At 43.4% G+C, this 23,119-nt stretch overlaps 1 protein-coding gene across 9 annotated transcripts in view; it reads left to right on the top strand.

Annotated features, from left to right (window-relative positions):
• Positions 1–581: 581 nt before the first annotated feature.
• The window catches only part of NIN (ninein), a 107,992-nt gene continuing 85,454 nt past the window's right edge, over positions 582–23,119 (top strand). For all 9 annotated transcript variants that reach the window (XR_003513083.1, XR_003513082.1, XM_027553717.1 and 6 more), the window contains exons 1-4: positions 582–677; positions 1,169–1,221; positions 9,963–10,166; positions 21,276–21,357. Coding sequence is in view for 7 of the 9 variants with exons in the window: in XM_027553717.1 (XP_027409518.1) it covers positions 9,984–10,166; positions 21,276–21,357 (265 nt within the window). In the remaining 2 variants the exon portion in view is untranslated. The remainder of the gene's footprint in view (positions 678–1,168; positions 1,222–9,962; positions 10,167–21,275; positions 21,358–23,119) is intronic.

The raw sequence follows: 23,119 nt of genomic DNA, 5'->3' as shown, positions 1-23,119 counted from the left end.
CCTGGAGCTCTTCAGCCTCCCGGGACCCTCTTCTAATGACCGCCAATGGGCGCTCGAGGGCCGAGAAATCCAAGGCCGCCTGGGGCAAAAAAGGCACCTGAATCCCCATTTCACGGTTCCACGGGCTGGAGGCGGGCCCTTTCCCCGACCCGGAGACTTTGCTGGCCAGGTGTCCTCGGCACGGAGGGGTGTGTGCACGAGTTTCTGCAAGGAAGGAAGGGGCAGAGGGTCGACTTCAGGTCGCTGACCTCCCCCACCCGCGTCCCAGCAAGCCCCGGACTTTCAGAGTTCAGATCTCCGCGGCGACCGCCGGAGCGGTCGGGACCCAGCTCCTCCGGGCTTCGGCCGCACGAGGAGCGGTCCCCGTGGAGGAGGGTGGGGGACTGACTCCGAGAGGGCCCGGGCGGTGCCCAGCGCTCCTCCCTCAGCGGCCCCAGCTGCGCGGGCCGCGTAGGAGGAGTCGCGCCCGGGCCGGCGTCGCCCTGGCTCCTCCTCCCCGCGCGGGCCTGGCCCTTCCTCCCCGCCGTCCAAGGCTTCGGGTGGCCGCGGCAGAGCCCGGAGCCGAGCGCGCTGGGTGCGGCCGTCCAGCTGCCACCGCCGCCGCCGCCTCCGAGTCCCGAGTGCCCCCGCGGTCATGGCACCCGCGGCGGCACCGGGCGCCTGAGCTCCGGCACGCGGTAAGCGCGCAGCCGGCTCCCGGGGACCCCAGTCCCGCGGCCTGGGGGTGCTTGGAGGCCTCGTGCTGCCCCCGCGCCGTCGGCGAGGCCCTGCGCGCCCGGGCAGCCCCGGCATCGGGACAGGCTGGGGATCCCCCTCCGGGGCTGCGGCCGGATGGTGGCTGTCGGCAGCGAGGAAGCGGGTGGCCAGGCGGCCGGTGGACCCGGGCGTTAGCGGAGAACCAGGCGGAGAGGGGGCGGCGTGGGAGGCGGAGGAGGGGCCGGTCCCGGAGCGCGGGAGGCGGGGGCGGGTCGGCGGGCGCGGAGGATGCGCGCCGCAGTCCCCGGGAGCCGGGCTTTTGTGAGTGCTGGCCCCTTACATATGGAAATGACGCTCGCTCTGGTCCCCATTCGCGTCCTTTTGAAGGACGCCCGCCCGGAACCCCGGCGCCGGCTGCGAAGTATTGTCCGGCTTCTGGAGCCCTAACAAAGCGTCCCTCCCCGCTTTGCAGAGCACTGGAGGCAGCGGCCGGCTGTGCGGGCGCAACGGAGTGGCCGACAGAAGGTAAGCGAGAACAGCGGGGGCCTAGGTAGCTGCTGCTTCGAGACACAATGGGGTGCCCGAGGTGTCCGGGGGTAGCGATAGGCAGGCGGTCGGGGGCGCATCTGCATCACGAGTTGCGGGGCACCTGGGCGGCGCACCCGCGCTCCGCCCTCGCCTCGCCCTCCGCCGGCACCGCAGCTCAGCCGGGGCTGGGCACCTCCGCACCCCGCAGGGTCCCCGCCCGCACCGCCGGCTGAAAGCGGCTACTGTGTGCAGGTCCAGGAGCGGACCTGAATCCTGGAGGGAGCAGAAAGGGTGGTGGTTCTGTTGCCTTGTGCCACCCAAGCAGCTCTGTGACTGAGAAATTGAAGGGAAACCTGCCTTGGGGAGCCCGAGGTGTTAGTCTGGACTGAGTCGCGGAGAGCTCTTTAGTAAAGTGGGCATTTTAGAAGGTGTGAGTGATCAGTGCATAGAGAAAGACTTCCCCGTGCGACTGTTAAGAAAACGGGAAGAACAAAATGACGCTCGGTTTATTGCCTGAAACCCTTGACCGCCAGACCCACGGAATGAAGTGTGGAGTGTAGCCGGAGAAGCTTCCAGGGTTCCAGAGTGTGGGCTTCTGCAGCTACCAAACCGGCCCCTGACAAAAGGACAAGGTTGATGGAGACAGTTTACTGCTGAAAGCTCGCTCTGTGAAGTTGAAAGAGAGAGATAGGAAAGGGCGATTTCCCAGCCTCAACCCTGACAAACCCAGGCTTAAGTGTAAATGAAATGCGAGCTGGAAAGATTGTGCTACCGTGTACCTTGTTTCTAGACAGCTTAGCTATTATGGGATCTTCTGCTTTCTTTACTTGACTGGGGCAGATCCCTTCCTGGTGTCGAGGAACTCCTGACATAAGCTTGTCATAGAAATTAACTCTTGGATTTGTGAAATCAAAATCAATCACCGTCATTGTCTGTTGTGACTGAGGTGATAGCTTTTTTAGGATTAGAATCCCAATAAAGTCCACAGAGGCTCTCAGGCTAAGCTTCTGAGACCAGGGAGGGTTCTCAGTCTAAAATATATTAACATAAATTTATGTGTTTACTTGTTTCCTGAGGCTTGACAGTCTGCAAGGACATATTTGTTTGTTTCAGTGTCAGTTTAATTTTGAGTCTTCTTTGGTGGCTAGCGTGTTGGTAATTGACCTGAAATATTGGCAGGTTTTGCTCTTGAGTTGAAGAGGGCTGTGAAAATTCCCAGACTGTTTGTAACAGTGACATGACAGGCTGGCTGACAAAACAGTTTATTGTGGTCTCCTCAGCTGTTGTCAGTGTCCTCAGAGAGGTGAAGTGAACTGCTGGGGAGTTTCTTGGCAGATTTGTTTATTTTCAGCTGGTTTCTGGTGATTCCTTAGAGGAAAGCACTCTGAATTGCAGTGTAGATAAAGGGTAGGAGTTACAGATGTTCCAGATGGATTGGACATCAGCAAAGGTATTGCCAAGGCAGGAAGAGGCTTTATAGGGAGCCATCACAGGCATGGTCTTTGCAGTCAAATGTCAGGATCAGTCATTTTTATAATAAGGCACTTGCTCAGAATGCCATGGGTGTCTTTTTTCTTGTTCTTTTTTCATTTTAGATATGTGATGAGCCTTACTATCAAAAGATGTTAACTGTCACAGAGGTGGAGAATAGGGCGCCAATGAATTTTGAACAGCCAGTCTTAATAGGCAACATTTTTATCATAAGTCAAATGTTATTCACATAAATTGTTTTAAATGTCACTGCAAATGACTTTCTAAACTAACATTTCCCCAATCTTGATGCTTCTGTTTTATGTTGATAATGAAAATACATTTTATCAGTCTTATACTGATAAAGGGTTGGCATATTTAGTCAGAGCATTTTAGAATGACTCAATCAGCCTGCAGCCTCTTCAGGAGGTTTATTTTTATAGATGTCAATTCATTTGTAAGCCAATAAATTATGTGGTTTGAATTCTGGCTATTGAACTTACATCTGTTGGGCAGGGGCTTGTGGAGAGATTTACTGAAGCTTGCAAGAAGATATTTTTGTCCTATTCACAAATAAAATATAAATTTGAAAGATGGGAATATGCGAATGAGCAACTTTATTTGAAATCAGGACATTTTTTTATTGCAGTTCATAACAGCAATTAACCATTCAAGCTTTTAGATGGAAAAATTACAAACTATTTATGATCTAATGCTCACTTAAAAAACAAAGCTAGGAAAATATTGTTTATAGATAGGAGAAGACAAGAACAAAATGAGGCTATACTCCAGGGAGCCATAGTCAGAGCTGCAGACATTCTAAATTAATTTAAATAAAAGTGGCTCAAGGAGTGAAAGTTGTTACAAGCTATCTCTTTTAGGGGAGTAACAAACATGAACCTCTGTTTTCTACTTCTGAAATTTTACTTAGTAGCTGATTACAGGTTATTGAAGCTACCCTGTGCCAGGCTAATGATTTTATTCCTCCAGCCATCCTGAGTTAAGACTTGATTGGGTAATCCACCTAGCTACTAGGTTTAACAAAAGCTTGGGTTTGTTGCATCATTTCAGCAAAGTAAAATACGAAAGACTGTTATGTTTTAGAATAAATGCTAGTGGGATATCCTTAGTTAATTTTTTTTTTAATTGTAGTTAGCAAAGTTTGTTATTTTCTTTCAAATTTAATGTGATTTTTTCCACTCTGTGGTGACATTTAAGTTTTTGTGTTATATTTTTACATTCCGATTTTATTCTTGCTGATACTCTTCTGCTTTTAGTATCCAGCTAGAAGTGAGGTGCTATCTAAGCTGAGAGGAGACTCTCTGACAGTAATAGGTTTGATGAGCAGCAGTTTTTGGCAGAAATATTCTACATCAATACATAAATGGGGGATGGGGGCGCATTGCTTTTTCTGTTAAGCTTCTGCTAAACTTAAATTTATTCTTATCACTGTGTCATTTTATGCTGAAATTGGTCCAAAATGGAAATCTTTGCAACAAATTAAAGTGTTTGCAGAAAAGTGTGAAGAAAAAGAAGCATTCTAGTTTGACCATTGGTATTATGAGGCTCTGATGTGGCAAACAGTGAAAGCAAAAGGCATGAATGAAAAGCTTAGCCAAAGCAGAGCTGGTCTATGTTCATCACTTTAGTTATAAAATAACTAAATTGGTCACTTAGTGGTCACTGCCTGGGCTATGGACCCCCAACAGCTATGTCTGAACACAGATCCAAAAGCATCTATTATGATACTCGGAAAGCTGCTGAGCCAAGAGGGCCATCCAGACATTCCTTGTAGCTGTTCAGCTGCTGAACCATCTGGAGGCGAAATAAAAGGCCTGGGCTAGGGACTCTGGCATTGTGCTCATTTATTATTTGGTTTTCTCTTGCCAGACTTTGTCCCCTTTTCATCCTTTTGGCCAGAGCAGACATTCCCTTTGGCTGGTCTGCCATTCTTACAAGCTCCTTTCTATACCTTGGATGCTGGAAAGTTCACAAGTTCATGGCTCTACTTCATGCTGGCCTTATATTAGGGACTTCATTGTCCCACCCGCACCTCCACCTCACTCTTTTCCAATCCCAGACGGCACTGTGATTTCATCAGCTGGGGTTGCCGAGGGGAGCACAGTGACAGCGGTCTCTGATGGACATCCCTATCAGGGACAGCACATCCTGGCAGCCTTGTTTTGAGTTATTTGGAAGGAAAATGCTCTGAATCGCTCTCATTTTAGGTGGTTGTTGGGTGGTAAATGTTATGATTAATAGCTTGGTGCATCTGCCTCTTATTTAACCATCCCTGGTTAGAACTCCAAAGTATTACCCACACTGGCTGTTTAATTCTAAAGGTGTCATAAGGTTTCTGGCAATTTGATTGAAAAAGTATATGGTAGAGGTCCAGGCTTGTGGCAGCCTTTGTAAAACTGAAATTGTCCTTGGAAATTTGAGGGATGATTTATTACTCAAAACCCAACTTCCTTCATCTCTAAGTAAGATTCCTGTCACTGATGAGTGTCAGCTGGGCTCTCACTCTGGAAAGCATTGAATTACACAGATTAGACATACTTAAGTGTTAACAATTATCTGTTTCTGGACTACGCCCGTTATTGAAGACACAGTGAACATTTTGTGTAAAAATGTATTTCTTCTTTGCCATAAATCCCAAAGCTCCTTTAGAAGATAGAGAATGCTTAGTCTGTGCATCCTTAGAGCCTCATGGGCTATGTGGTTGGTGGTATTCAGTCGCTAAATTGTACCTGACTCTCTGTGACCCCTTGGACTGCAGTACGCCAGGCTTCACTATCTCCCAGAGTTTGCTCAGATTCATATCCATTGAGTTGGTGATGCTATCTAACCCATAGTTATTCAATAAATGAATCAAAGGATGTAGGGAGGAAGGCACCCCATTCCTCCTCATTCCAATTTGGAGGAGTCTGTGGCCACCAGGTATTATATGATGGTTTCTGGTGCTTGGTACCATACAGCTGGTTAATACATGAAAGTGGAGATGAGAGATTTGTCAATGGTACTGTACCAGAGGTCCCATTCGTGTGCTCTGTGTGCATGTGTAAGGTTGACAGATAGTATAATTTAGTCATACCAGAGTTCAAGTCCTGGGCCCATGGCCATTTTTAGTGTTAAATCATCGGACAAGTAGCTTGACTTTGCCAGGCCCCAGTTCTACATATTAAATGGGAATATGATAGCTACTTTAAAGAATTAGGAGGATTAAATGAGATCATTTATGTGAAGTACTCAGCATGGGCCAGACTTATAGTAAATTCTCAGAAGTTAAAAAGAAAAACAAAAAGTCTTCTGAGCTCTCAACTATAGTTCAGCCTTTCTGCTTTTGTTTGACATTAAATTTATCAAGAATCTGCCTTTGAAAATTGAGGATGCCCTGAACATTACCTACTGCTGTTACCATTTAGTAATATGATATTGCTTATATGCATAATACGCCCCCCACCTGTTCTTGCTTTCTAGAGTATTCCACAGCTCCTGTTTTGATATTTGGAAGTCAGGACTATGGCTGGTTGATGTATATAAGTTACTCCTCTTCAGTTTACCTCTCCTTTGTAAATTGCAGGTATTTTCTTGGTTGTTTGTACCAATTTCCTCTGGGATTAGCTGCTCTTGCTTGCCATATTTAACACTCAAAACAACCTTCCAGCTGGGTATTATTATTCTCATTCTCTAGACAAGGGAACTTGGGAAAGTATTTTAACAGATTTTCCTCCAAAATCATATTCTGTAGCAACAACAAAATGCAGCTGAAGTTTGTGAATCCTTAATTACTAACTTGTAGAATCAAACTTAAGATGGTCTCCATGGCGCAGTTTGACAGTGAGTGCTTGCCTTCAACTTATGCTTGGTTATGTCTTCTTGTGAAAGAAATAGGTGTTTCAAAGTCTTCGTATGCTGATTTCTATAATGTTCATTCAGGGTAAGTTTCCTTGCAAGGTATCTCGTATACTAACTCCATGATGTTTACTGAGTCCCTGGTATGAAGAATAGACTGTACGAAGCATTGGGAAGCTAGAAAAGAAACTGAAATCATGGACCTTGCTGTTAAAGAAAATTCTGCCAAATGAGGAGAAAAATAATTCTTGCACATGAAATAACGGATGAACATTTGGGGAATAATATCCACCAGTAAAAACCCCTTTTGTGCCAGAAGAGTACTGACAACTTGTCACCGTATGTAACATCTTTTGGATGTTTCCATATGATCATTTGTTCTGCAAGGGGGGGGCTGTTTTTCCTGTTAAGTCTAAAGAATGTTTTACGGAGCACAGTTCTTGGGAAGGAGGGAGATGAAATAAAGAGATAAAAAAGGAGAATTGCTATGAGATGAAAGGTTTGAATTAGTGAAAATCCAATGGCCTTGTAAAGAGCAGGATATGGTAGTTTATCAGGTTCAAAGCCATGAATAAGATTGAGACTTCTTAGTACATTGTGAGGTGTTTTTTCTTTTTAAATTGAAGTACAAATGAATTTATTTACAAAACAGAAACAGACTCACAGACTAGAAAACAAATATGGTTACAGTTGCCAGTGGGTGAATATACTCAAATACACATAACTGTTGTGGTTTTTATGGTCCTCTTTCATTGGTTTAGATAGACAAGTTTCCAGCCCTTAAAAGTAATTTTTAAAAGGGGAAGTGTTAGAGTTCTTTCACTTTTGCATTTTAAAAAAATATGCAAAATCAGGAAGAAGCAGAATAGTCTAACTTTTATGAAGTTGATCAGATTCTAGCCTAGGGACTTCCCTGGCAGTTCAGTGGTTAAGACTCCACACTTCCACTGCAGGGCTCTTGGGTTCAATCCCTGCTTGGGGAACTGAGACCCCATGTGCCACGGGAACTAGCCCCTCGACTACAGAAAGCAGCACCTTTAAAAAAAAAGTGTATCTTGCCAATATAATTTTTCTTAGGATAAAAAAAGATGTCCAAAAAAATTAAAAATAAATAAATTTTTTAAAATTCTAGCCCAGGGGACTATAAAACGCAGAGACTAAGTCTGAGAGCTATGACAGCCTTGAAAATCCCAGAGCATCTTGGGGATTCTCAACAGATCTTAGTTGATGGTGAGATGGGCAGACGCTAAGTGAATTTCATTAGCCAAGCCTTGGCATTGTCTAAATTCCTAACTTTTGTGCTCAGTTGTGTCCAGCTCTTTTGCAGCCCCATGGACTGTAGTCCGCAAGGCTCCTCTGTCCATGGGATTTTCCAGGCAAGAATACTGGAGTGGGTTATAGCTTTGCCTAACACCTTGGTTGTTCCTTTCTGGTGTTTTGATGTTTATGTCACACTCTCAAGTTATTTTGTAAACATTTACGTGGTGATTAGTTAAGCCAACAGACCAACCCTGGGAAGGCAGCCAGAGCTAGCAGCACCATAATAGAGAAACTGATAATTAGGAGAGGAGACCTTGGAGACCAGGAGCCTGCAGCTGAACATTACCTCTATCCCTTTAATGAGCAGCCTAGCTGTTTGATCCATCTTCTGAGTTCACTCAGTTCTGCTGAGACCCTTGGGATGGTCGTTCGCTCTATGTTAGCTTGTCATGTTTTGAACAGTTGTCTGAGGAAAGAAGGCAACCCAGCCTAGAGCAGCACTGATGTGTTCTGGAAGGCTTGTTTATTTTCAGGTCTGGCTGTGTACAACATCTTAATGTGTGTGGTCCCCGTGATTGTAAAGATCTGCCCTATAACATCGCCTCTAAATTACAGTTTTCTGATCCAGGACTTGTTTTACTTAAATGTATGCTTTTAAAAGTAGAATATTGGTGTGCCACGGGCTAGCAGAGTAGACATAGAGGGTTACTGGGGAGTGAGTGCAGAGTTTCCGTCATGCAAGATGGAAAAGTTCTAGAGAGCTGCTGGATAACTGCATATATAGTGAACAATACGGTACCACACACTCAAAATTCTGCTAATAGAGTGGATTCCGTGTTATCTTTTTTATCCCAAGAAAAATTATATTGGCAAGATAAATACTTTTTTTTATTTATTTACTTTTTTAGGGTGCTTTTTATAGTCAAGGGGCTAATGCTACAAGTCGTTTTTGAGATGGCTGAGGTCACCCTCTCAAGGGTATTATGCCTGTCATGTTTGGCTTCCATTGCGTCATGGTGAAGGTACCTTCAGAGGCAAATGTTTCAGGCTTTCACTGGAAATCCCAACACAATAGAAGTGAATGATTATGCAAGCAAAAAACCAAATTTCCTTCTTCAACTGGAAGGGACCTAGAATTTTACGATATATATTTTAACAAAAATGATTCTGAGAGTTATCAATACCTCTGTGTTTTCATGAATCCTGTGAAAGATGGAAAAATGGAAAGGCTGGAATTGGGGTGGGTCAGAGAGATGGAAAACCTCTTCACCAGGAGTACAGAGGTGAGATGGTCTAGATTGTAGAGGGTCCTAAGATTCTGCATGATTCACTTGCGGTCTATGGTTCTTTCGAATCTCACTGTCTTTCTAAAAGGCTGAAGTGGTGTTTTCCTCTTTCTCTAGGCAACTAGGCCTTACCTAAAGCTCCCTGGGGCTAAAGCAAGCTTCAGGGAATACTCTTCTGGTCACACCTCACGTAACTGCAGCAGTGAAGTTAATTGAGTTGCCATTTTTGAGGAACTCATGTAACAGGCATTTGGTCTCATGTAAGCAGGGGCGGTTTTGTATCAGACATGATCACCCAGTGCCTCTTTGCTGCAGCCCTCCGGTCTGACTACAAAGAGGGGCAGCTAGGCTGGATGGAGAGAAACAGTTTGGCAGATGGCAACATCTGGCAGGTCTTCTGGAGCTTGCTGTATCGCATGGAGCTCTGCTGTCACTAACAGTCACTTCATTTGGAAGGACTGGATGGCAGGAGTGGCTTTTCACCTTCTCTGAGTCCTGACCACTCTCAGTCTTGCGTTTGACACACTGGCTGCCTGCCTGAGGCTGGGCAGGAGAGAAAGACGCCTTTCTGCCCAGGAGACTCCTTCCTTCTGGTGACCCTGCCAGGACCCAACCTCGTGGGTATGCACCTGGTGTGAGTGTATGCGGGAACTCCCCTGGCCTGGCCTGGAGGCCCAGAGGCTTCACTGGGAGGTGTGCAGTGTTACCTCCCTCCCCCGCTGACCATCACAAGGCCCCGATTGACCAAAACAAGGGGCCCAGGACACACCCAGCATTCCCAAGGGACTGGCAAGTGTGGGGGCAGCGTGTAAGGGGCGGCAGGACTCCAGCGCTGCCATGATCAGGCCTTGTCTCTGTCCCGTGCAGGTGAGCGCTGCGGGCGATGGGATGGATGAGGCAGAGCAGGACCAGCATGAGGCCCGACTCAAGGAGCTGTTTGACAGTTTTGACACGACGGGCACCGGGTCCCTGGGACAGGAGGAACTCACCGACCTCTGCCACATGTTGAGCTTGGAGGAGGTGGCCCCAGTGCTGCAGGAGACGCTGCTTCAGGACAACCTCCTGGGCCGGGTAAGGCCCGCGGAGAGGCGGGCGGTGGGAAGTGGGTGCGGTTTCTGTGGGGGGAAGGGGTGTGGAGCAAACCACAGGCGCTGCAACTTGTTTCTAACATTCAGTCCGTGTGTGCTCTTAGCTGTTAACCTGATAAACAGCGGGGGGCGGGAGGTAGGGAATAGAGTGGAAGCCACACAGCAGTGCAGTTTGCTGCGGTGACCAGGGCCTGCTTTAATTTGTGCTCTGGAGCGAAAGTGTACACTGAGCATCTTAGATGAGAAGAGAAAAAGGTACCGAAGATGTTTTCCAACTCTTTGTGGTGCATTTTATGGACTCCACACTCATCAAGGGAGGGGGCTGAGATTTCCACTGAAGTGAAGGAACTTACAGGGAGAAAACTGCCGTCCCAGGAAGAGCAGCTCACTGTTAGGATGTTTATAAAGTATAAACATAAAGCTCTTTCTTGTGAGGACTGTTTGTAGAATAAAGTATTAATTAAACCTTTTACCCAGGAAATAAGACAGGAAGGTAAATAAATACTGTGCAGATTCATTTAAAACCCAGCATGACTTGCTTCCAGCAGGGCTGTGCATATGTGCTGATGTTAAGTTTTACCTATGGAAACAAATAGTCATGTTCTCCCTGTAGATCAGGTCACAGAGATGAGTAAGAGCCGAAAAGGGTTTCCTCTGCTATTAGTGAGAAGGATGTCATGACCTGCTAGTGTCTTCAATTCTCATAATTAAAATTGAAAGCATCATTTGTTTGGCTTTGGGTTGAATCTTGCTATTGGTTTTTTGAATGGGTAAGAAGGAAAAATGGGCAGTACTTTTTGAGCTCTGTTGCTGCCATTGCTGACACTTTGTAGATGTTTGTTTTTATCACATGGTATAAATCGAGGAAGCAACTGTGAAGCTCAGCTTTATTCTAGTGACCAAACTTCCTTTTCTTTATTTCATTTTCGCTCTTAACTGAAACATTGGGCAGGTGACCTCAGACACTGGGCAGTGTATTGGCTCTCTGTGATGGGAAATAGGAGTGGTGAGCATCCTGAAGTTAATGTACAGGGGATGATGTTCTTGAGGGGCTTGGCACCATGAAGGTGGCATCTAACAGGACTCATACTTAAAGAAAGGATTAGATTTTTGCAAAAGTGAAACCATTTTTGGTAACTTTGGGGGAGGATTAGCTGCTTATAAATACATGTGATCCCTAAAAAAAAAAAAAAAAAAAGGGCAAAAATCTTGCTTTGAAAGCAACCAAAATGGGAGCTTTGAGAATTAAACCACTTGCTCCTCATCGTATAAGGCATTCAACTATTTTCTTGTTTTTTTCCTCCATCTCAGACACTATTGGAAGCCAACAGAATCTCATTTCCCACTGTGGTTCTTAGGGATCTGAGTCCTTTGGTATCTGAGGGATAGTATCATGCTTCTTAAAGCCAGAGAAGACAGAATATGACTTCAGGTTTCCTTGAGAGCCAGTGAAACACAGAACCCTCTGCTGTAAACAGATTGCTCCTTGGCAGCAGACTGACAGCCCACTCTCCAGATGTTGTGCATCTTTGCCCTCATTTGGCAGACTAAAGCAGTGGACCAGTTATTGATTGATTCGTTAACAACTTGACACTACCAACCCACTTTTAAATTTGCTCTTGGCCTGTGAATAATGAATACCTAAGTGGTCTATAGTGTGATATTTACTTATCCAGTGATAAAAGTTAAATAGATGTATGCATATTGATTTCATGGGGAAGGTCCCTGGTGGTTGTCTTGAGAGCAGAGTTGGCATGAATTAATGCACTACTGTTAAATTTGCATTTTTTATGAAACTGAATTATTCTCAGATGATCACATAAACTGCGCCATATGCTGTTAAGATACTCTATATGGTCTACAATTTTAAATTGTAAGGAAAAAAATTCCTTAGACTTCACTGGAGAATTCTAAGTTCTACCATCATGATATATTAAATACAGATCATAAGTTGTAGAATTATAATATTATAATTGTTTCTAATGCCAGCATCTTCCCTCTCTTTAGATGGTATTTATAGAAAACTATGTCAGAGTTAGCAGTGTGGCTTAATAAAAAAGGAGAAAGAATAATAGCATGACAAACCTCTATATATTCCTCTATTCATTAATTTGACAAATGTGTATTGTATGTGTCCCATATGTCAGCACTCTAATGGCCTTTTGGTATGGGTGCAACTTATGTTTATTGTAAACTTTTCCATTAAATTGGCTTTTGAGTACATTAATATCCAGCTTCCTGCATGCTCGTGGTTTTAGTTTTGTCTTTTATATCATAACAAATATAATTTCTTTTTTAAAGAACTGACGCATTTACTTCTTTTTTTTGGCTGCACTGCCTGACTTGCAGGATCTTAGTATCCTGATCAGGGATTGAACCCAGGTTCTTGACCGTGAAAGTGCAGAGTCCTCCCCACTGAATCGCCAGAGAATTCCAAGTATAATTTTTAAACAAAACAAAGTAAATAAGTTGTACCTCCTTTGGTATTAGGCTGATTTAATCTTTTTTCTTGAAAAAGAAATATGGTAAAAACATTTCCCCCCTCACCTAAGAATATGAATATTATCTGTTTATTTTTTATCTTAAGATCCATCTTTTGTAACTTCTTGTTCTTTTTTTTTTTTAAGCCTAATGTTTCTTTTGACCGTTATTAAGGAAACTAACTTAAATCAACTTGCCATTTCTATATACTTTATTAACTGGCCCTCAGATTGCCCTCTTTGCTCTTGCTTTATAACTTGAAGTCTTGTTCCCCTGACCACGGTGGGTGGGCTTCACAGGTGGCGCTTGTGGTAGAGAATCTGCCTGCCAATCCAGGAGACCCAAGAGACGTAGGTTCAGTCCCTGGGTTGGGAATATCCCCAGCAGGAGGAAATGGCGACCCACTCCAGTATTCTTGCCTGGAGAATCTCATGGACAGAGGAGCCTGACAGGCTATGGTCTGTAAGGTCACAAAGAGTCGTCCATGACTGAAGCAACTTAGCGTGCACGCACTTGGTAGTTATCTTGTAAGTGTTTGAAATGCCCAGAGATTGTGGATCCCTGATTTAAAGGAAAGAGGACATTGCTGGTAGGCGTTTCCTACTAGATTATCAAAAGAGCTCTACTTGTATCTTTGTTATCAGGTAAGCACCTGTCAGACGGGTCAGACCCCAAGACAAGGGATTCCTCAAGATACTGAGGAACTTACGGACTGATTAGGTAACATTCCTGGTAGGTGAATAGTACTGGGAGTAAGTGCTACAAACATTTAAGAAAGAGAACCATATTAGCTCACTTATTAACCAGGTTTTCATCCAAGCAGTTGATTCCAGTTGTAGGTACTTCCTGTTTATTGTCTTTTAAATGAAGAGTTTCCACATACCTCTCTCCTCTTTTATTAGAAATCAGAACATAAAGATGATAATTTACCTTGCTTTTGTTGAAGCCTTTAGTTAGTTCCAGTTTTAAAAATACATTTTCTTTTCCTCATGGAACATTTTAACTTTAAGACCAAGCTGCCTCCTGAGTTTCCCTGATGTCCTCTTTAATATGAATCTGGATGATAAAGAATTAGCATCTCACATCCTTGACACTCTCTAGAATCAGAACAAACCATATAGCAGCAGAACTTACCTCTGGTCTCCAAAGAGTGCCAGACGTATGTGGACTTTGGTCATCAAAGGCACTTTGGAACTTCTGTATTAAAATTTGATAACTGTACAAATGTATAATTCCACCCAGTTTCCCCACTTTTCATTTTCAAGTGCCTGCAGTTCTTTTATAAACATCATGTTTAATTTTATATGTTGATCTGCTGGTTTGCTTCATCGAGCTTTTTAAGATTTCTTTCACTGGGGCGGCAGAGGATGAGATGGTTAGATAGCATCACCAACTCAACAGACATGAATTTGAGCAAACTCCAGGAGATAGTGAAGGATGGAGGAGCTTGGCATGCTGCAGTCCATGGGGTTGCAAAAAGTCAGACACAACTTAGTGAGTGAACAGCAGGAACAATACACATTTTAACCATTTGAAAAGTGGATCAGAAGTACGGCAGTACTTTCTGGTGGTGATAATTTGTACTTCTGAGGGATATTTTCTGGTTCTATTTTGGTCTTGTGACTTTATGTAAACCATCACTCCATTCCTTTACAACCATGTCATCTGGGGTTGATTTGAACTCCTAAGGATCTATAATTCACATTTATAGACAAGAAGACTTGATTAAGAGATTACAAGACTTGCTACTTTTCTTTATTAATACTTTGTTATCAACCTCACTGCAAAATAGCCTTTGGTATTGCGTACTGTGACCCTCGCAAGGCAGTAATCTGATAAAGTAAGAGCAAAGGGAAGCCCGTTGGAAAGACCTTCCATTCTCAACAAAAGGCAGGAGCAAGTGCTGAAGAGCTGTTCTTTCCTACCTACTCTATTTCAGTAATGGCCGTCAGTCTCACCAGAGAAAATAGTGATATGATCTGGAATGGTCATTAGGTTTCTAAAGTATTCCATTTATACTTTTATGAGTAGCTTCTTGTTTGGATGGAGGGGACTGAAAGTTCTTCAGTGTCCAGCACAGATTTTACACTTCAGTGTCCATCTGTATGACAGAGAAACCTAGAACCCAGAACTTGGAAAAAAGATGATGACTTGTCCAAGGTCAGGCAACTCATTTGAAGCAGCGCTGAGATGGGAACCCAGATTTTCCAGTCCCTGAGTTTGAATGCATCTCTCCTCAGACTGCACATATACAGATATGGATCTCATTCTCCATCCCCTGCAACTTGCCCTCACCCCCCACCTCCCACCCCTCACCCCTCACCTTCCACCTCTCATGACCTCCACCTCCCACCCCTCTACCACATGGAGACCATATGCTGTAGAAGCAGTCTTTGAATCAGACCTGAATTCAGGTACTGATTCCTGCTGCTTTTTAGCCATGTATACCTGTTATCTTAAATACTTTGAGCCTCAGTTTCTTCATCTGTATAATGGAAAAAATAATATCCTCCTTATTAGATTGTGATGAAGTTGCCTTAGATTGTGTGTGTCAGAAGCTGATTTTGGAGCCAGGCAAGTAGATAACTACTGTGTCCTGTGTCTCTCTGTACACTCTCCTCCTCTATCCCTTACACACTGAGAGTAGGTTTTTAATATATGATGATTTCCCAGGAATGGTTTTCTGAGAAAGCTCATTCAAGTAGAGAATGGAATCGCTAGCAACTCTCTTGAGTGGCGGTGGCTTGTATCTATTTCCATCTGTAGGCAGAACTCCTTGGAACTGTCTTGGAGTACAACTTTATATGGTTGCTTTAGGTTTTACAAACCCACCTTTGAAAATGGCCTTGGCCTCTTTCCACGTTGTTTTCAGTAAATGACTTTTAAGCTGCAATAACCCAAATGCTGTATTTAGGAGAAAATATTTTGTAACTGAATCTTTCATTACGAAACCAGGTCTCTATTCTTCTGTGTCATTTCTCTTTGCATAATGTTGTCAATGGTTTTTTCCTCTACATCAACCTTCTGGTGAGTCCGTATTTCTATACCCATTTCAGCTAACATTTAACGTTTGGAGAGTCCTTTCTTTGATTCCTCCTTGTATTAATAGATGTAAATCTCCTACGTGTGATGAGAGTTACGTAGGCCTTTGGTCCAGTAAGTGCACTATGTTGAATCTGGCTTAAGCCCTCTCATCTCGGGTCTGTTTGAAGTGCTGCCTGCTCACGTGGGGAACCCTGTGTGCATCTGGTCTCCATGATTGCATGAGACGATTTCATGCAATTTAAGTTCCTCCTTCTGTTTCCTATTGCAGGGTTTTGTGTGTGTGGTTTGAAATAGCATCTGTTTATTATGCCATGCTTAAATTCTTTTTTTCAGAGAGGCAAATTGTGTTTCTCAAAAAGCATTCCTATGAAATTTGGGGAGGAAGAAAGATGAAGTAAATTTCTATTAAGCATTGGTGACACATGACAGAAAATATCAGACTTGACTAGTCTTCCTGTTAATTTAGTTTGAATGTCATGGTGTTTTTAGTCAGTCAGGTAATTTTCCCATTGCCGCAAACTGCCCTTTGAGGCATACAAGGCATAGGGATGCTTATAAAATGAATGGCAGCAGTTATTATTCAAATGAGGGGGTACCTACCAAGGTATGCATGGCTACCAAAGCTGGTTACCGTGTGAGACTGAATTACATTGAATATTTCTGAAGACTTCTAAATTTTAACAGAACACAATAGTAAAGCTCCCTGGGAGGATAAAAATGGTACTTAAAAATTTCAGGGACTGAACTGAGTGAGCCCTTGGATGCGCATTTCTTCACAATAGAGGGCATTTATTCATGTTTTTTGGTTCTGAGTTGTGCCCGGAGGGGCTTTTCCACCCCATCAGTAATCATGAGCGCAGATGAAAAATAGCAGTCACCTGCCTCTATTAGAGAATTCTCTTGAAAGATGTGGAATTTACTGCTGTTTAAGGCAGAGGGTCCAATGTCTCTGTCCTCACAAGAAGGAAAATAAAGATCAATTTAAGACTTACAGCTGTTCCAGTTGTTTGATCAGCCTGCCAGGGACTTGTTTTAGATCTGTAGGTTCTTCTTGTGGAGGAAGAAGAGGTTATCCAGGTAGACCATGTTGGATTATGAAGAACCCCTGAGTTAATAATCATGTTTAGCCTTTTATAAACTTTTTTCCTTCTAAAATGTAGCTGATTTAATACATCCTAAGTCCATTTTGGAAACTTTTAAATTCTGCCTGTGAATATCTTGGAGAAGTCAGATGTCAAAAAACTGTCCTTCTTTTCCCTGTTGGCCTACTAGGACCTACTCTTTTATCAGAGCCCCCTACCAGCTTTTTTTTTTTTTTTTAAGAGCTGCTGATTGTTTATTTGTTTGTTTTTTTAGCTGGAGGATAATTGCTTTACAGTGTTGTGTTGGTTTCTGCCATACAGCAACATGAATCAGTCATAGCTACGTGTCTATCCACTTCCTCTTGAGCCTCCCTCTACCCTTCCATCCCACATATCTAGGTCATCACAGGGTGCCAGGCTGGGCTCCTAGTGTGGTATAGCAGCTTCATGCTAGCCATTTTACACAGTATATATGCCAATGTTGCTTTCTCAATTCGTCCCAGCCTCTTGCCCCCCAACTATGTCTACAAGTCTGTTCTCTATGTCTGCATCTCTATTCCTGCCCTGCAAATAGGTTCATCGGTACCATTTTTCTAGATTCCACATATGTGTGTTAATATATGATATTTGTTTTTCTCTTTCTAACTTCATTCTGTATCATAGGCTCTAGGTTCATCCACCTCAGTTCAACTGATTCACATTTGTTCCTTTTTATGGTTGAATAAAAAGGGAACACTTTTGCACTCTGGATGGGGATATAAGTTGATAACAGCCATGATTATGGCTGGAGATCCCTTAAAAAACTAGGAATAAAACTACTGTATGACCCAGCAATCTCACCACTGGGCATATACCCTGAGAAAACCGTAATTCAAGAAGACACGTGTACCCCAGTGTTCACTGCAGCACTGTTTACGATAGCCAGGACATGGAAGTAACCTAGATGTCCATGGATAAAGAAGTTGTGAGATAGATAGATAATATATATATTTATATATATATATATAAAATCACGCACATACAGTGGAATTATTTTTTCTTTTCATTTTTTTGTGTTTCAAAACGTTTGCCAGTTTCAGCTTGTAGTTGCTAATCGACTTTCTTCCCTCGTCCCCCCTCCCACCCTCTAGAATCTGGACTGTAGCTGGTAAACCACTTGAGGGCAGAGGTTATGTATACTCTTGCCTTCGTGTCCTTAAGGACAGGCTTCGTGTCCTGAAGCCTCAGTGTCCGGCTCTACACCTGGTGACATTGTGTAAAGTTGAGGATGTGACCTGGACCAACAGAGGGATCTCCCTGAGAGGTCAGACCAGGAGTGAAGGGGGTGCTGGGACGGGCAGGGGCTGGACTTTGATGAGTCCCGGCAGAAGGCCTGAGTTCTCCTGGTACTCTGTCACTTCAAGACGAGCAGCCTTGGGATAGGACATGCCTTCTCTGAGCCTCTCTCCTTTCAATTTAGCGGAAGGATGCCTGCCTTGAGATAGGGCAGTAAAATTCATCTAATCGCAGGAGCAAAAAACAGGCATAGAGAACAGAAGGGACTTATGGGACGCTGTCAAACAGACTAATAACACACTTATAGGGGCCTGTCTGTCCTGGATGTTGTGAGAGTCGGCTGGCTAAATGTCCAGGAGAGAATGAACCTACAATAGTGCCCCCAGGACTTGCATTAATATAACTTTCTAGTAACTGAATCTCTTTCCCATTTAGCAGTGGGGGTTGGGGGAGTAAATTTGAGATACAGAGACCCCTGAGTCATCTGAGTGGCTAGTCCTCACTGGGTTGAACTATATTAGGACAAAATTCTGAAGGGTTCTTTCCAATGACTTCTATCAAAACTGCCACCTTGAGAAGACCCAGCGGAGGCCCACAGAATCAGGTATAAAGGATGTGAAAGTCTCAAATCAGGAACCACCCTTTTGAAACAGGAGCCTCCTTCTCTTCAGCTCATTAACTAACTGTGGCAACGAGGGACTCCAGTTTCATTCGGTCATGCCTACTGATTCTCTAAGAGAGAGTAGAATCAAGGAGTTGGGGTCCCCGAACACAGCAGACCAGATCTGCTTTTCTGGTGCTGGGCAGCTGCACAGATCCTGGGGGAGGCAGGCTCCCAGATCTCCTGCTCTCACCTCACCCTGCACTTGGTTGGCTGGGTCACTCTCATGGTCAGTCACTTTGCTTGGCCATTTCTCTGTGAAAGTGGTGAAAATAGTCACCCCATTACTGCCTATTGGTAGTGGCTAGCTTACTGAGTACCTAGCAAGCTCTGGAAGTTGGTGGTGGACAGTGAAGCCTGGTGTGCTGCAATCCATGGGGTTGCAAAGAGTTGGACACGACTAAGTGACTGAACTGAACTGCACAAGTGCTAGGAAGTTTGAGCCACTTTATGTAACTCTCATTTTACCTCCCTAAAGCTGTTATGAGGGAGGTGGTAGCAAACATAACATAAAATACATGCAATGCTTTTGGCAAAGTACCTGCCTGACTCCCTGTGACCATTCCTGAGAATATGGAGGCTCTATCACCAGGGCCTAGGATAGGGCCTAAGATAGGGCCTGGCACATAGCAGTGGCCCAATAAATATGCTGAATGAATCATAAAAATTAGTTGTTCCATAGCCCCACTTTTCAAGAGGAGCAGATTAAAGCTTGAAGAGGTTTAGTAATTGAGCCATTTCACAGAAGCAGGTGAGTGGCTGAGCCAGAGTCAGAACCTCTGGCCAGCTGGCTCCAGCATATAGAGCCTTCGCTCCTCACCCTTCTCCTGCCTACCCTGAGAGGAAGGCATGATCCTGGTAGGAAGTAGTAGATGCCCGTGTGGGAGATGCCCTGAGTAGGAGGGGCTTGGGTATGAGATGTCTGTGAGCTGGCCGGTTGGGAAGATGGTCTTGCCCCTGGCTAACCGAAGCTGGATGCCTCAGTGCCTGAAGCACAGCTGCCACTGGCAAAAGCTGGCCCTCTTTCCTCTCCCCGGTATTTCTGTGATTTGTCAGCTATGAAACCTAATGAGCACAGTTTATAATTCTATGATCTTTTAATCCTTCACTGGCTCCTTAGCAGATGCCCGCCCTTCCTTAATGGACTTCTGCTCTGGCTCCATAAATATGCCGACTTTTAGTCTGTGTGATCTAAAGGAATATGATTTAGAAAGCAATTTCAAGTAATCAAAATGAATGTGGTAGAGAAATCACATGTCCTTTGGGGGAGTGTGGTGAATTGCAAGCATATACAGTTTTATGACACATGAATCTCAGTGGATTCCTCTCCTTTGCATTGATTTGCATGAATAAGACATATGATTTGTTTCCTTTATTGTTTAGATAACTAATGAGGTTTGCCGCTTTTCCACATTTAATTCAGAAGTGGTTTTTATCTGTCACCTATATTTAAACTCCTAGGCAATGTTTTGTAATGATGTCCCAAAGAGACCCACAGCAGCACACATTATGAATTTATCAACTTTGTATTTACATATGGGCTTCTGTATAAATAGGTACCATGTTATTAAACTATAATTATGGTGGGAAGAAATACCATCTCTTGCTTCTGCCCCATGGTGAGATCATGTGAATTTAAGTTATAGAATAATATACTTGGCTATAAAGAAAACCATTTTACTCCTTTAATATCCCAGTTCTGAGTTTGTTTTTTTTTCAAGCATTGTTCAAACCTCCCGCCTTTTTTCTTTTTAATAATGAAAGTTCCGAATGATACCAGCAGTCCCCTTTGTGGACCACACCGAGAGAAGAGGGGCTCTCCCTTATGTGCCAAGGAAACTGATAAGGATATTTGCAAAACTGTACTCACAAAACACTAGGTAAAGCTTCAATAACCAATTCTGAGTATTTACTTGAGTAAAACTCAGGTTCCGTCCTACTTCAGTCAAGGTAATTGTATTTTTAAGAATTCGGGAGCATGCTTCCCAAGGTTCTTTTATCCTATGTGTATGCTATTGATTTCTACTTGTTTATAGAATTAGGGGCCTTGGGAGATAAATATCATCTACTTGCCTGAGGCAAGACTGTATTTCAAGTCATCCTTGAAAGGTAGTTTACTCTCTTGTAGAATATCTTAAGAGATGAAAGCGTTTTTGGCACATTGTTAAAAAGGGTCATTTACTTGGAAAATTTTTTCTAGTGTCTAACCTAACATCTTTCTCTTCTGGTCTTGTTCAGAAAAATAAAAGGAACTGAGTTCAAAACCTACCTTCTTCTGAGTTTATAAAGAGGATTTTGCGGTGCAATTTTCCCCCTCAGGGTTGAACAAACGTTGATATTGGTGTTGGTGACGCTGGTGTGTAAAATGATCATCCCATTTTCCCTTGAGTGCTTTAGAGAAAAGAAGAAGCGGGAACAAAAACAGGTTCTAGGACTCCCTTCAAGGCTGTCAGGATGCTAACAAATGGTTCTGGAACCTTGTACATGGGTTTGCTTCCTTAAGGCTATGGAAAAGATTTTTAATTGATTTTGAATTGTTTATTTTCAGGTGCATTTTGACCAGTTTAAAGAAGCATTAATACTTATCTTGTCTAGAACGCTATCAAATGAAGAGCACTTTCAAGAACCAGGTAAGGACGCTAACTTTTCTTCTCTTCCTTCTGCTTTAAAATGTGTCCAGGGGAGAATCTGGGGACTTTGAGGCATGTGTGTGAAAGCTTCAGAGTATCTGCCTCCCCCAGATTGAGCGGCTATTTGGAGTGACTTGTCTTTTGACGTGGTCATAAAAGGCGTGCAGCTGTCGCACACTAGGAAGAGCCTCCTCTACCACAGCAGCGAATTAGGGAAGAAATCACTGGATTGTTCCCAGATCTGTCAGATGGTGTGGCGGTAACTCATTCCTGGAATGAGCAGAGTGGAACTGAATGGTCCTTCTTCCCTCCTCATTGCCTGTGAACATGAAACAATATGAACTGGGGCAGAATTTTGTCTGAAAGAAGGGTGGGTAATTTTATTTAGTCCCCATGAGTGGATAGCCCTGTGTTACAGACAGGACCACATTATAACTGTTTTTCTCTCTCCTCTTGAGTGATCGTTCTTTATGGTCCATGTTGTTCATATTTGTACTTTTAGTGCCCAGTAGGATGCTTAGCACACAGTAAGTATTCAGTGAAAACTTAATATTATACTTCATTGATTTTCTTAAGGCACATCATTATTTTATATACTCCTAAAAATTTTTTTTTCTCAGTTATAATGGTAAAATGCCATTGATTATAAGACACATCATAATTTGAGAATGTTCAAATCTAGGAGTGTGTGTGCTGGGGGTAATGTCTTGTAATAGTTAAGGCGAAGTCTAAACAGTGTTGAAATTTAAATTATAATACAGTCTGTTTTTTTTTTTTAATTAGAAGCTAGGGTTAGAGGTTGATTATAAAGGGGCACACAGGGGAATTTGGGGGGTGATGAAACCATTTTTATATCTTGATTGTGATGGTGGCCACAAATTTTGTAAGTTTTTTTCTAACCCACAGAATTGCTCTCTAAACAGGTGAAACTTACTCTGTGTAAATTAGACCTCAATAAACCTGAAAGAGAACACTAAAAATATAGTCCAGTTTTGAGAGTGAGGAGAGATCACTAACATTTTGTTGCTACAAGCAGTCATTCAGTGTGACCTACTTGGAAGCACAGGTGGGAACTCTTGTCTTATCCTCACTGGTGATCCAGGTCATCAGACCTTCTGAAATGCTCCAGATTTGTGTCATATGTATGAACTCTGCGGTTAGCAGTGTTTCGGGTTTGGATTGAGTCTCCCCCTTTTTATTAAGGTTATTGTTAATTCTGACGCTTGCCAGAGCTCTCTTCAAGCCCCTAGCGAGCCTGGGAGGGAGTTTATTGCATCCTAGAGGTTTTCCAGACTAAAAATAGAATTTCTGTAGGTCACCCAGTGCTGGAACCTGGACTTTTGTTCTTACGGGGTCTCACATTTTGTTAGTAGTTTTACTTGTTTAAGGTTGTCATCTTGATAAAAATAGTGTAAGATCTAGGGACCCTAACTAGAGCTATCGTGACATCACCCCATCTATTGTTGTTCATGCGAGAATAGGTAACATACACTTAAACTCAGTGTTCTCTTTGCCCATAAAGGGTGTTTATGTCAGTTTGGAATAGGCTGCCCCGATTCTCGTCCTTTTGCTGCTCTTTCTTCAAAACCTGTTCTTGATACCTGCCAGAAAATTGTCATAATAAATAAACAGACCACAAATGTGGAGGGTTCCCTGTAGAACTGTACCATCTTGGGATCTGAATCATAGGATGAGGAGGTAGACAGAGTCTGGTTGAGCTTGGTAAGAGTTTGAAAGAAAGGTTTGTAAGTCCAACTCCAGT

Source organism: Bos indicus x Bos taurus, chromosome 10 (assembly GCF_003369695.1).
Source record: "Bos indicus x Bos taurus breed Angus x Brahman F1 hybrid chromosome 10, Bos_hybrid_MaternalHap_v2.0, whole genome shotgun sequence".
Classification (NCBI taxonomy): domain Eukaryota; kingdom Metazoa; phylum Chordata; class Mammalia; order Artiodactyla; family Bovidae; genus Bos; species Bos indicus x Bos taurus.
This window is presented reverse-complemented; position numbering and strand designations above follow the sequence as displayed.